We start from the raw sequence: 13517 nt of genomic DNA, 5'->3' as shown, positions 1-13517 counted from the left end.
CAATGAAAAATATGTGATCTTGTTCTCAAGTTGTCTTAAAAAGAAAATATAATGGATTTTTTTTTCTCCACCACAAATCAATTGAGATTTTCAGTATAAAAAAAAAAAAATTAAGATTTTGTTATTTTTTTCCAAATTGAATGCATTAGTTTTAAAATAATACAATAAATATTTTTACTAAGGATGTATTCGCAATAAAAAGTACTCTAATCCGACAACAAAGAAAACGAGAGTCCTCACATGCATTAGAAAAAGAAATTGGAGCGGATATTATCGAAAAATTATCTCAATCTTACTTTATCTTATTTAATTATTAATATTAAAAAATAATATTTTATCCAACTTATATCTAACTTACTGCCAAACGTCACCTAAATTCTAATACGTTGATTTTTCCCGTTGTCGGAGGAACAGACCCTTCATCCATGGCGGCGAAGAAAAACGGTGCTCTCTCTCTGTGCTTTGAGGTTCTTTGCCTATGCATGTTATCGGCGGTGGCGATCGAGGGGAGAGTAGTGCCTCTATTGCAGAGCTATCATAAATCCGGTTTTCGATCAACGTTTCGTGCGCTATACGATACTTCTAAGTATGGTATTCTCCAACTCAACAACGGCTTGGCTCTGACGCCTCCCATGGGGTTCGTCTCTTTTCGCTTCTCTCTCGTTTAATCATATATTTTCTGGATTTTTTGTTACTTGGGTTCTCCGAAAATTGGAAAGTAGAGTTATTGTAGAGTTCTTATGTTTATTTATCTTTTACTTGTAGGCAATCTGTAGGAGGTGTGTATATCAATGATTCTAACTTTGGAGTGGTTTAAGTGTTATTTCTTGCATATGAGTAGGAATTTGATATAATAATTAGGGAATCTGCCGATTCAGCGTGTAATTCTTTTCCTTTTAGGAGAGATTTAGATTGTTTCTAACGCATAGGGGTGTTCCATATATAATTTGTTTATTGAAATTGTTTCTAATGCATAGGGTGTTTCATATATAGTTTGTTGCACGTCAGTCTGATCCCAAATTATCTGTGATTTAAACCGATAAAAAAAAATATAATTTGTTTTGGAATACGTGTCGTTAGATGGAATAGCTGGAATTTCTTTGCCTGCAATATCAACGAGACAGTCATCAAGGAAACAGGTATTCAATTATCTCTACCATGGGTCATTTGCCTTGGTTAGTATATGGCAAGCCGATTAATGTACTACATATTTTACATGCATTTTGTGGGATTATTGTATTCTTGATTTCGGGTAATTAGATGGGGATTTCTTATTCGGGGTCTTGAAGAATTAGAAATTTTTTATGCATAACGAATGATGACTGTAATATTTTGGCAGAGTTTACCTGAAAATTGTTCAGGAATACTTAACAGGCCTGGCATGTAGTCAAATTTCTGTGTTCCTTGTTATGTCAACTGATGAATACACACCTTTCTAGAGAATTTGATGCCTTCATCTGTGACTACTGTTTGATCAGTTCTTTTTATGGGTTTTTTTTTTATAAGTACTTTTTTTATGGGTTTTAAATGAGATGGAGAGAATACTCTCTTGCTTTCTCTCATTATGGGGTGTCCAGTTAAAACGTGACTGTTGGCATTTGGCAACTGTTGTATTATATATTCTGATCAGCCTCCATAACACATTCTAATTTCTTTTTTGGTCATTGGCAGCTGATGCACTTATCTCAACTGGTTTGGCTGATCTAGGTTATGTGCACGTCAATATAGGTATTATTCTCGCATGATTCAGATATCTAGTTTATCTTCACTTATATAGATTGTTGTGGACTTAATTTATTTCATTGGCTGCAGATGATTGCTGGTCTTCATCAAAGAGGAATTCAGAGGTCTGTTGAATCCTTTAACTTTCAATAAATCATAACTCTAGCCAAATTTGTAATTTGTAACATCAATAGTAGATCTTCTTGTCTCTAGGGAATGCCATATGTAAATAAGTAATGTTCTTTAGGTGAAATCAGTTCTGAAGGTCACTTCTTTTACTATTTATCTTCGAGTTACCTGTTTGAGTGGATCAGATCAAATTGCATCTTAGCATGATAATTTTACTGTCGTACACTTCATTATTTGGCTTCTCTTCTAGGTTTAAATTATGAAGCACCCTTGGTTGCACATATTCATCTTTCTTTCAACTTTTTAGTGTACACTAGTAAGGATTTTGAAGTTGCCCTAAGCTTTCAGTTTCCTTTTGTGGCATTTTTAATTGTACAGAATCAATTGGTCCCTGATCCAAAAACTTTTCCATCGGGAATTAAAGATCTTGCTGATTATGTACATGCAAAAGGCCTTAAACTTGGAATTTATTCTGATGCCGGGTAGGTCAAATTTCTTGCAGGCCAGAAGCTTAGATGTTTTTTATTTTTTTTAATATGATCACTCATCAATATTTCCAATGTCTTAGACTACTACTTCAATCTCCTCCCCACTCATCTAACCTAGCTAATTGCATCTCATAGGATTTTTACATGTCAAGTTCGACCAGGGTCACTTTATTATGAAAATGATGATGCAGAAATGTTCGCTTCTTGGGTTAGTTCCTGCTCACTGGATAATTTCATTCCCTATATCACAGATATTTTCTATTCATTTGGGTTTACTTGGGTGGTGCCCCTCTGCACTTTGAATGGTGTTGCCTTTTCATTAAAATATATTTGCCATTTATTTGGAGAGTGTTTGGAACTTTTTTACATTTCCTTTCTATGATTCATGCTTCTTCCTATGGTGGCATTTTAACATTTTTTTTGGTAAGTAATTCAATCTTAATAAGAGTGCAAGCTAAATCCATCTCTTGACAAGGTGGTTGCCCAAAGTGAAAAATAGTGGAGTCATCATATCTGAAAATTAGCATCAATCAAGACAATAACTCAAACTACGAATGATTTTGGTTCTCAAATATTGCGCGATCTCATACAAATTATGAAGTTAACTGATTGATATAGATACTTTTTTGATAAGTAACTCATTTAGATAGGCGTTACAAAAAAGAAAAATAATGGAATGCGTCGTCTATCTTGAAAACAATTGGTGGTAAACAATTTGGTAATATAATTTGAAATCAGAAATTATTATTATTTTTAACTCAGATGAGGAGTTTTGTAAGCTTACATTCTTGACTTTTTACTTGGCCATTACTTGTCTTAATTTTTTCAATGTTGTCTTAACAGGGTGTAGATTATTTGAAGTATGACAACTGTTTCAATCTAGGCATCAAGCCTGAAGAACGGTATCACCTCATCTTAGTCTCATAATCATTATCAAGTGGCTTCAATTGATTTGATGTGCTTCATTGAACTCCAGATACCCACCAATGCGTGATGCTCTAAATGGAACTGGCCGCACTATTTTCTATTCAATATGCGACTGGTAATACAGTTTATTGGTATCTTTGGTTAGATACCCAGAATAGTAAAATTTTACCTCAACAGCAATTTTTTGGCCTTATCTTATGGTTTTTCAGGGGAGAGGATGACCCAGCCTTATGGGCCGGCAAGCTTGGAAACAGCTGGCGAACTACTGATGACATTAATGATTCATGGGCAAGGTTAAGATTATCTGGACTCCTAGCTCTTAGTTGGCAGTAACTTGGATGTGTTGGTGCTTTTGGTAACTTTGCTACTTGATTACCTGAGATGCTCTGTCTATAAAGAGTCTGCGCTGAAGTCAATTGTATATGGTCTGCAATGGGGATACCGGATGTGTCTTTCTCCATCGAATTAAATATATATATATTTTTTTTATCATCACTGGGTTCCGGAAAAGAATCCTGACTAATCGCAATGATGCACAGGCCATCGAATTAAATATGTTAGAATCAGCTTAGGATTGACGACTATCGTGATGGATATACTTGTTAGTTGGGTATGAGTGTCCATTTATGCAAATTAAAGAGTTGGTTAATATGGTTAATTGTATACGTGACCCCTTTACATGTCTAGAGATTTCACCTCATTTCCAATTCTATGATTCATACGCGATGTATTTCTCTAAAAAAGGGTCCTTAAAAGCTCTTTCACACTCTTCTGATAAGTGCAGTGCCCTTTCTCCTTGGAAAAGTGTGTGGCATTTGCAGGCTTGGTTGCAAAATCTTAACACATTATGTACAAGTTTTACCGTTTGCTTCAAAGAAAGAACAGGGTTAAAAATGTAGATTTTTAATTAGCATGTTGGTTGTCATATTGATTAAGTTTTGTTCTTTTGTTTTTAAGCATGACTACAATTGCCGATCTGAATGACAAATGGGCAGCCTATGCGGGACCCGGTGGATGGAATGGTAAAATATGATCTTTGTAGACAAAGTAGCCTGTGAAAATGCAGCAATTAACTTCATCTGTGAACTAGTTTTTTTTTATTCTCTTTATTTGCTTGTCTGGGCAGATCCAGATATGTTGGAAGTTGGCAATGGAGGCATGACATATCAGGAGTATCGAGCTCATTTTAGCATCTGGGCTTTGATGAAGGTCTCTCTTCAATTTTTTCTACTTTGTTCTTGGTTTTGGCATGGTGTTGGGGAGTCTCTATGTTAGTTATTTTGTGTACTTTGGTATGGGTGTTTGGGCACTATTTGTGCCTCCCTACTGAGTGGCTTATGTTTTTGGGTTGGGTCTTTTAACATGGTACATATCAGAGCAGGACTTGTTTGTTTGTTAGCCCGCATGTCAAGTATGTTTGCATATTTAGGGATTTGACATGAGAGAAAGGTGTTGGAGAGTCCCACAATGCTTAGATGTGGACTTTGGTACGATAATTATGCACTGGCTTGGCCTCTCTGATTGATAGCTTAGTGACAGATGCTCAAAACAGGTCTATATGAATCTTGCTTTCTTTGTGGTTCTCGTAGATTAGTGTGTTTCTCTTCAGTTTATAGTTAGCAATCTTATGGTAATAGTTTGTAGAAAACATGTGTGTTTTTTCTTCACATGCCTCAATGTTATCAGATCAATATTCCACTCCGAGTAGTGTTGAATTTTGAAGTATTTGTATCTATAGCAGTCAATAGTATTGCTAAGAATTCTGTTATGGGGTTCTCCTAGCAGTCTATGTGAATAAACCTTGCTTTATTTTAGTCACTATATTGGTATCCATAGTATTCAAAGTATTCCTAAGACTTCTGTTACGAGGATTCTCTTAGCTCTATGTGAATGAACCTTGCTTCATTTCAATCACTATATTAATTGAAATTTAACCTTTCACAAACACAAAATTAAAACTTGCAGGCCCTCTTTTGATCGGTTGTGATGTAAGAAATATGACTGCAGAAACTTTTGAGATTCTAACCAATAAGGAGATCATTGCTGTTAACCAAGGTGAAGCACAGTCTCTCTCTCTCTCTCTCTCTCTCTCTCTCTCTCTCTCTCTATGCTTTTCTTTAGTCGCTGCACAAAAATTGCATTCTATCTTTATTTCTATGTTATTTACATGCCACAATGTTTTCAAATCATCGTCACAGAACTAAGTGAACAAGAATACTGTTTGCAGACCCGCTTGGGGTTCAGGGACGGAAAGTTCATGTCACGGGAACAGATGGTTGCCTTCAGGTTTTCCCCCTCTTGCACCCCTTTTTGGCATATTTAAATGGTGCTACTGCCTGTGATATGGAATATAGATGATTTTGAAAACAGTGAGTCTTAGGGATTGTTTGGAAGATGTTTCATCTCATCTCATTCCCAAACATTACTCAAACACAAATATTGATAAAAAAAAATACTCAAACACAAACACTTCAATTTCAAATATTCAAAATTTTCATCTAATCATTAACTTTCTCAAACTTCCAAACAAAACACAAAAAATAATTTGAATTTTTTCAAATCCCAAAACATATATAATATTAAAAAATTATATTCTAACAATATTTTAACTTTATAATATTTTTATTCAACTTTTTCTCTCATTTTTCAAAACCCAATAAAACATCATAACTCAAACCATTTCACTATTATTCACAAACTATTTCACTACTATTTACAAATTTCTCATCTCACCTCATTCCTCAAGCATCCCCTCTAAAAGCATCTTCTCCCTTTTGTGATAACAAGGTGGAGGATGTTGTATTAGGTTCAAAACCCATGGAGCACATATGTAACCTAGCAATTCAAAAAAGTAATATATATATATATATTTATATAAATTTCTTTTTTCACTTTTGACCCCAGTTTTCTCTCCGTACAATTTTCACTTTTCTCCCTCCCCTGTTTTCTCATGCATGTATGTAAACTCATCTCCAGTGCCTCACGTCGGAGTTGATTAACTCAACTCCTAGTCAGTTTTTCTGGTCTTGTATTAGCTTCTTTTTCATTTTCATCTATGGAGTATGTTAGGCACTTCAAGGTGGAATCAAAATCCTTTTTTTTCATGTTGGAGGGGGGTAGTAGCATTTGTATTACTGAACATAGCAGAAGATTGGTCACATCCATTGTAGTAACTTGAGCTTTGGCTTCATGGGTAGTCCAAATGGTGGAGGAAGGGTTAGCCTCTCGTCGTCGGTATACTTTCTTCAAGCAAAAGAGGGTGGGAAACGGAGTTCTTGCTATCCAAAGGCACGTAAAAGCCAGAGGGTGCTTCTTGCACTTGGCAGAACTTGGATTTGAAAAAAAGAGGGGATCAGTGCTGGTTAAAGGCTTGAAGGGCAATGATTGGGAGGATTTCGCTTACCACCTGGGTAAAGTTGCTGGCAATCATCTAAGAAGGACACTAGAGGAAGAAATCTTTCCACCCTCCAACAGGACCTCATATGCAGCTGCATTGAGCTTGCTGGCAAGGAGTGTCCCTGACACGATGGCTGACAGGAAGCATGCAATGGGAGAAAGGCTGTGTAGCAGACCTATCACTGACATGGGTGGTAGGGGAGCCCCTGTTGCAGGTACTATGTTGGGAGATGTAGAAGGGGTGCTGTGGGAGGTCAGAGGCCATTTGTCAGGGCTATCAGAAGAGATTTCGGTTCCTATGAGGAAGGTTGACTGGGGCTTAAGCACGTTAATGGGCCAAAGAAATGGAGCTGCACAGGAGCAGGTCTGGAAAGGCTGTGCAGGAAAGGATATGCAGGATTAGGCCTGCACAGGAACTGAAGAGGCCCATGGATCAGGCCTCGTTAGGGTTTCTCATAGGGTTGGGCCCACAACCCAGAAGCCCACCAAGCTCGTGAGCCTTTTGATCCTTCTCGGGCTCGAGCCTCTACCTTAGGTTCGAGTGCCCTAATCCCGCCGACACCCTTGCCGGCAACACAGACATCGCCGCGGACCCTGTTGTTCCTATAGGCACTGTTAGTGCGCGGCTTAAGGGCACGACAGCGACAACATCGACTTCGACAACGCTGTTTGGAGAGGAAAATGACGCTGCCACGCTTCCTAGGCTATCGGAGGCTTGACGCCGCCACAGAAAGGGCCAATAGGCTCAGTCGAACCCTTGGGTTGCAACCTGGACCCTCTCTCGACTCTAGATGAAGTCTTCACGAACCCAGTGGTCGATAACCCATCGAGAGAGGACCCATGGGTATTATTGTGATGTGGGTCAAGAGAGGAGTTGATTTGGTGGAGGAGTTTATTGAGGAGTTTGTGGGTTGCATGTTCTTTCACTACTTTGGAGGATGGATTTGGGTGGGGTTTTGCAGGCGTATATGGACCTAACAATGACAACAACATGAAGCTTCTTTGGGATGAGATTGCTGGTTTGTGTAGCTGGTGGGAGAGCCCATGGTGAATTGGAGGTGATTTCAACAACACTCGGTTCTCGAGTGAGAGGTCGGGGGTTTCTAACTCAGGAACAGCCATGGCTGACTTTTCAGCCTTATTTCCTGAAATGGACTTGATTGATCTCCCACTGGCGGGGGGTGACTACATTTGGTCAAACAGGAAGGCATGGTCTTGGCTGGACAAATTTATTGTCTCTCCTTCCTGGGAGGCACACTTCCCCACTCTATGCCAAAAACGCCTCCCTAGGCTTTGCTTAGATCATTTTCCACTTTTGCTGGACTGCGGGGGTCTTCATGAGGGGCAGAGATATTTCAAACTTGAGAATATGTGGCTGAAGGTAGATGGGTTCATGGACAAAATCAGATCATGGTGGTGGTCCTATCATATCTCGAGCATCCCCAATTTTGTGTTAGTGGGGAAACTTAAAGCCTTGAAAAATGACCTGAGGACTTGGAACATGGAAGTCTTTGGGAATCTAAATGACCAAAGGTATAATTTTTTTCAAGAACTGCAGTGATTCGAGGACAAAAAGGTGATTGGGGCCCTCACGGCTGATGAAAAGGAAAGGAAAATGGTTGTAATAGCTGAGTTGGAGAAGATCACGCTTTTGGAGGAGATATCCTAGAGACAAAAATCTCGGGCCCTTTGGTTGAAGGAAGGGGATAAGAGCACTAAATTCTTCCTTCGTGTTGCTAACTCTCATCGAAGAACCAACGCCATCAAGGTTCTCCATTCTAAAGGGAGGATCATATCAGACAGGGTAGCCATAAAGGAGCACATAGTCCACTTTTATGACCAACTCCTCAAAGAGCAACACCCCTAGTGGGCCAAGGTAGATGGACTAACTTTTGATTCTATCGATTCACCTAGCGCAGTGTGGTTAGAAAGGCCGTTTGAAGAGGAGGAGGTGTTTAATGTGCTAAAAGGGATGGGAAAAGACAAGGCCCCCTATGTTGTTCCCCTGGTTTCTCTTCCTCTGATCAATGATATAGCAAGTTCAACATCGGATTGGATTCTGAATAAAGATAACGGGTTTCTACAAACCCTGTGACTTTCATATGGAGAACAGGGAGAATATGAAGACCAATTTAAAACACTACTCACTGCAATCGAGGCAAGCCACACGCTTGAAACCAAATCTAATTTTAAGAAGAGCAGGAAGTTAAAGAATCTTTCATGGGCAATCAACTGCGATGCTAAGGGAGGTAGCTCAAGTCGAGGAAAAGCTAAAGGGAGGGCTTTGTGATGTTCGGGTTGAGGATTAGTTTTACGGAATCTAGGGGATTGAGGTCGGGGAGCTGTAATGATAGTTTTCCAATTCGGGTTAGGTGTATTTTGGGTAGGTTTTCATGGGCTTTTGGGTCATTATGGGCTTTCTTATATGGGCTAGGTGTTTTTCTTGTATACATCTAGTGTACTTGGTTATTCCTATTGATATATATAATATTATTACTTATAAAAAAAAAAGACAAGGCCCGGTTTCACAATGGCTTTCTTTCAGGCTAGCTGGGACATTGTCAAGGAGGATATCATGAAGGTATTTCTTGAATTTCATTTCTTCTTGAAATTTGAGAGAAGTCTCAATACTACATTTATCGCTCTTATCCCAAAAAGGGCAAGATTGGTTGAGGTGCAAGATTTTCGCCCCATTAGCTTGGTGAGTGGGGTCTATAAAATCATCTCCAAAGTGCTAGCCCAGCGGATGAGCGAAGTGATGGGGAAGATCATATCGAAGTCCCAAACTGCCTTTGTAAGAGGGAGGCAGATCATATGATCATATCAAAAATCATAAAATACTTGACTCGGTCCTTATTGCTAATGAATGTTTGGAAAGTCGAGTCAAAACCGGCATTCCAGGTATTTTATGCAAGTTGGATATGGAGAAAGCTTTTGATCATGTAAATTGGGATTTCTTGGTGCACATACTTGGCAGGTACGGCTTTGGGGAAATGTGGTGCCAATGGATGAAGCATTGTATCACTACAACCAGATTTTCTGTTTTGGTGAATGACACTCCCGAAGGCTTCTTTAATAGTTCTCAGGGATTGAGGCAAGGAGACCCTTTGTCACCTCTTCTCTTCATCTTAGTAATGGATGTCTCAAGTAAAATGTTGAATGGAATGGTGGAGGGGGGTTTCATCTCGGGTTTCTCGGTAGGTGGCTCCATTCATGGTAATCTCTCAATTTCTCACCTTCTCTTTGTTGATGACACGCTGATCTTTTGTGAGCCAGATCCTGATCAGATTTGCTCTCTAAGAGCTCTCTTGCTCTGTTTTGAAGCTGTCTCTGGCCTCAAGGTCAATCTTAGGAAATCTGAAATTGTACAAGTTGGTGTGGTTGATAATCTAAGCGAATTGGCTGATTTTCTGGGCTGCAAGGTTTCATCCTTGCCTATGAAGTATCTTGGTCTCCCTCTGTGGGATGGGATTGTCGAGAAGATCGAGCGCAAACTATCGGGTTGGAAGTGTCTTTATCTGTCCAAAGGTGGCAGAGTCACTCTTATTAAGAGCACACTCTCTAATCTACCCACATATTTTCTTTCCTTATTCCCCTTGCCTGCAGGTGTGGCACATGGATTGAAGAAGACCTTTCGTGATTTCCTGTGGGGCAGTTCGGAAGACGTGAAAAAATTCCATTTAATCAAGTGGGAAAAGGTTTGTACACCTTTGTCTAACGGTGGATTGGGGCTTCGCAACTTGAGAACTTTCAACAAAGCTCTACTAGGTAAATGGTTATGTTGGTATCACAGGGAAAGAGACGCCCTTTGGAGAGAAATTATTGACGTTAAATATGGGAGCATGTGGGGAGGTTGGTGTTCCAATAAAGTAAGAGGGGTCTATGTCGTGGGTGTGTGGAAATTTATATGCAATTGCTGGACAGATTTTCTTGCTAATTGTAGGGTTGCAGTGGATAGGGGCACTTAAATCAGTTTTTGGCATGACACTTGGTGTGGCGAGGTTGCTCTGAAGAGCACTTTTCCCTCTCTTTTCAGGATTGCGTTCGATAAGGAAGCTACAGTTGCTAACAATCTGGACATCTCCTCAAATTGGTTAGTGAGATTCACTAGAGTGGTGCAGGATTGGGAGCTGGGAGATGTTGCTGATTTTTATAGCGCACTACATGCGCTGAATCTACATACTGATGGAGAGGATTGTTTGCTATGGTCATCCTCAGGGAACAAGAACTTCTCAGTGTGTTTCTTTTACAAGGTATTATCGACACGCCCCTGCAATGCATTCCCCTGGAAGTGCATATGGAGGACTAAGGTTCTCTTAAAAGTGGCTTTTTTGGTTTGGCTAGCATCCCACGGGAGTATTCTGACTATCGATAAGCTGAGAAGGCGCGGCCTCTACCTAACAGACTGGTGCTTCATGTGCAAACACGACACTGAGTTAGCAGATCATCTACTCCATTGCGAAGTAGTTAAGGTTTTATGGGACGACATCTTCACAAGGCTAGGTATGCCATGGGTAATGCCTAGTAGGGTGATAGAGCTATTGGCATGTTGGAGAGGAATCTGGGGTAAGGGGCAGATCACAGTTATTTGGAAGATGGTGCCTCTTTGAGTAATGTGGTGCACTTTGAACGAAAGGAATAATCGATGTTTTGAGGAGAAGGAGCGTTCACCGGAAAGGTTTAGGGACTTCTTTTATCATACTTTATTACTTTGGGCTTCTTCTATTGTATTGAATGACACTTCTTTCAATGATCTTTACGCTGCTTTTTGCAGCCCTTAGCTTGTATCTAGGCTCTTTTGTATACCCCCCTGTGTACTCAGGCCTTGCCTATTTTCATGACTTAATATATTTCTTTTTACTAGTAAAAAAAATATTTATATAAATACTGATGAATCTTTTCCAAGCTAAATGTGAATCTTTACCCATAAAAAAAATCGTATCCAAGCCAAATGTGATTTCATTCCAAATATTCTCTAACTGAAGGCTGATAAAACTTCCACCATGCTCCCTCCCATACAGGGTTTTGATTGAAGAGGATATTCTTTATTCACTTTGTTCTCACAATCAAATACTCAGGCTAAACCTCGGTCCCTATTAATATGTGCATATACACGTGCTTATGTTGTCTTTAGTGAGAAAACAAAATATAAAAGTTCTCAGGTTCTCAAATGTAAGGTTAAGAGGATATAATTGTGTATAAGATTTTTGCAGACAAAAATAATATGAGCAACAACGAGAAGTATAAGTGTTTGTTGACGGTTTGGAAATTTCATGGCTAATTGTATATATATTGTACCTAATTAAACTTGGTTCATTTAATATGATTATGCATTTCAGGTTTGGGCGGGTCCTCTATCTGGACATCGACTAGTTGTTGTTCTTTGGAATCGCTGTTCGAAAGTGGCGACTATCACTGCTGGATGGGATGTACTTGGGCTTGAATCCAACACCGTTGTCTCAATTAGAGATTTGTGGCAGGTGAGGAAAGTTACCTGCATGAACATTTAGTAAGAGTTTTGATCTTTAGTGAAGGCCTGACTGGTCACTTCACGGGCAGGTTTCAGATGAGTCCTTGAGATGGTATATAAAGAACCTTTCCCCCTTTCTCTTCATCCATGCCAAATTGATGTCCCCAATAAATCCTCAGACCTTGACCCAGAAGATTCCTTTGCAGCATCCTAAAGCAGTTGTGTTTGGAAGACGCATTCTGATCTAAAAAATCTTCGATTTTCAAAATCCTTTTTGAGTATGTTTATATATGTTCTATCCCCTAAACCTCGGATTGAAAGTGGGGTTTGGTCCTAGGTCCTTGGTGAGAATTCACCAATTAAGCTAGTTGGCACCTTCAATATCTTTAGAGCTTTTTTACTTATTAAAAAAAAAAACACATCTTCAGAGGTTTTAAGGACACTAGGCTGTGAAATTTAATTCCCTATCCTTTGAAACTAGTTTAGTACTTGGCTGCATCGACCGTGCATCTGCCAAACTATTATTTGGCAGGGAACTTGATTGGGGTTAGTTCATGTTGGACATTGGGTCAAGGTGATTTGTTTGACTTTGAACTTGGAAGTTGGAACAGTTTAGTATTTTTCGATGACAAATTGGAACATTTTTTTTGTCTAAGCAAATCAATTTATACAGCCTACAACCCATCAGGCTTACAAGTGAAGTGAAAAACCTTTATTACCTTTCAAGTTAATTCGAGTTTTTGATCTTCCAAGGTATTTTTATGATTAATATCATGACTGCTTGCAGCAAAAAGACATCACAGGAGATGCAGTGTCATCATTCAGTGGCCGAGTGGATGCCCACGACTGTCAGATTTATATTTTCACCCCCAAGACAGTGTCTCGCTTTGTGATTTAGGTCATCGTACCATTAGCCCATTGGATGTTCAGCTGTTTTAGGTTTAAAGCATTTTATGCAGCTTGTTGGACCCCTTGGCAACATTTTAACAGTAGTGTGGGTCCTTCTCATGCATTACAGATACTGTCGCCAGGTTGTGTATTGAGTTTTTGGTGGTTACCAAGCAATACCTGTAACATATTGTTCATACAAATGAAAATTAAATCCTGTAATGTATGTAGTGCAAAGACTGCTGCGAATAATAATAGAGAAAAGATATTTATAATCGTGAATTGTGTAACTGCCGCATAATCGCTTTGAAAAAAGTGAATAAAATATGAGATTCACATGAAAAAAATTAATTTTTTAATAGTGAATCTTACTTTTTTTAAAGTGATTATATAGTGTTTATGTATTTTACGATTGTATGTAGAATTACTCTAAGTTATTAACTTGGTGTCTGATGGTATTGATGGTGTAATCTATATAACGCTCCAATCGTAGTTTT

The 13517-nt window shown here is 39.0% G+C and overlaps 2 protein-coding genes across 2 annotated transcripts; both read left to right on the top strand.

Moving 5' to 3' along the window:
- Positions 1 to 363: 363 nt before the first annotated feature.
- Positions 364 to 13291, top strand: LOC121265534 (alpha-galactosidase 3). Its single transcript, XM_041169201.1, has 16 exons — positions 364 to 637; positions 1081 to 1139; positions 1672 to 1728; positions 1813 to 1847; positions 2230 to 2333; positions 2475 to 2547; positions 3183 to 3241; positions 3316 to 3381; positions 3476 to 3559; positions 4224 to 4288; positions 4393 to 4475; position 4725; positions 5232 to 5321; positions 5494 to 5552; positions 12002 to 12142; positions 12920 to 13291. Exons 1-16 carry the CDS (start codon positions 426 to 428, stop codon positions 13028 to 13030), a joined length of 1299 nt encoding a protein of 432 aa, XP_041025135.1. The 5' UTR covers positions 364 to 425; the 3' UTR covers positions 13031 to 13291.
- On the top strand, positions 5908 to 8285 carry LOC121265528. Its single transcript, XM_041169189.1, has 2 exons — positions 5908 to 6424; positions 6551 to 8285. The coding sequence occupies exons 1-2, from the start codon at positions 6322 to 6324 to the stop codon at positions 7063 to 7065; spliced, it is 618 nt and encodes a 205-aa protein (XP_041025123.1). The 5' UTR covers positions 5908 to 6321; the 3' UTR covers positions 7066 to 8285.
- Positions 13292 to 13517: the final 226 nt, after the last annotated feature.

Source organism: Juglans microcarpa x Juglans regia, chromosome 1D, assembly GCF_004785595.1.
Source record: "Juglans microcarpa x Juglans regia isolate MS1-56 chromosome 1D, Jm3101_v1.0, whole genome shotgun sequence".
Taxonomy (NCBI): domain Eukaryota; kingdom Viridiplantae; phylum Streptophyta; class Magnoliopsida; order Fagales; family Juglandaceae; genus Juglans; species Juglans microcarpa x Juglans regia.
The sequence above is the reverse complement of the archived record's forward strand: the minus strand, read 5'-3'. Positions and strand labels throughout refer to the sequence as shown.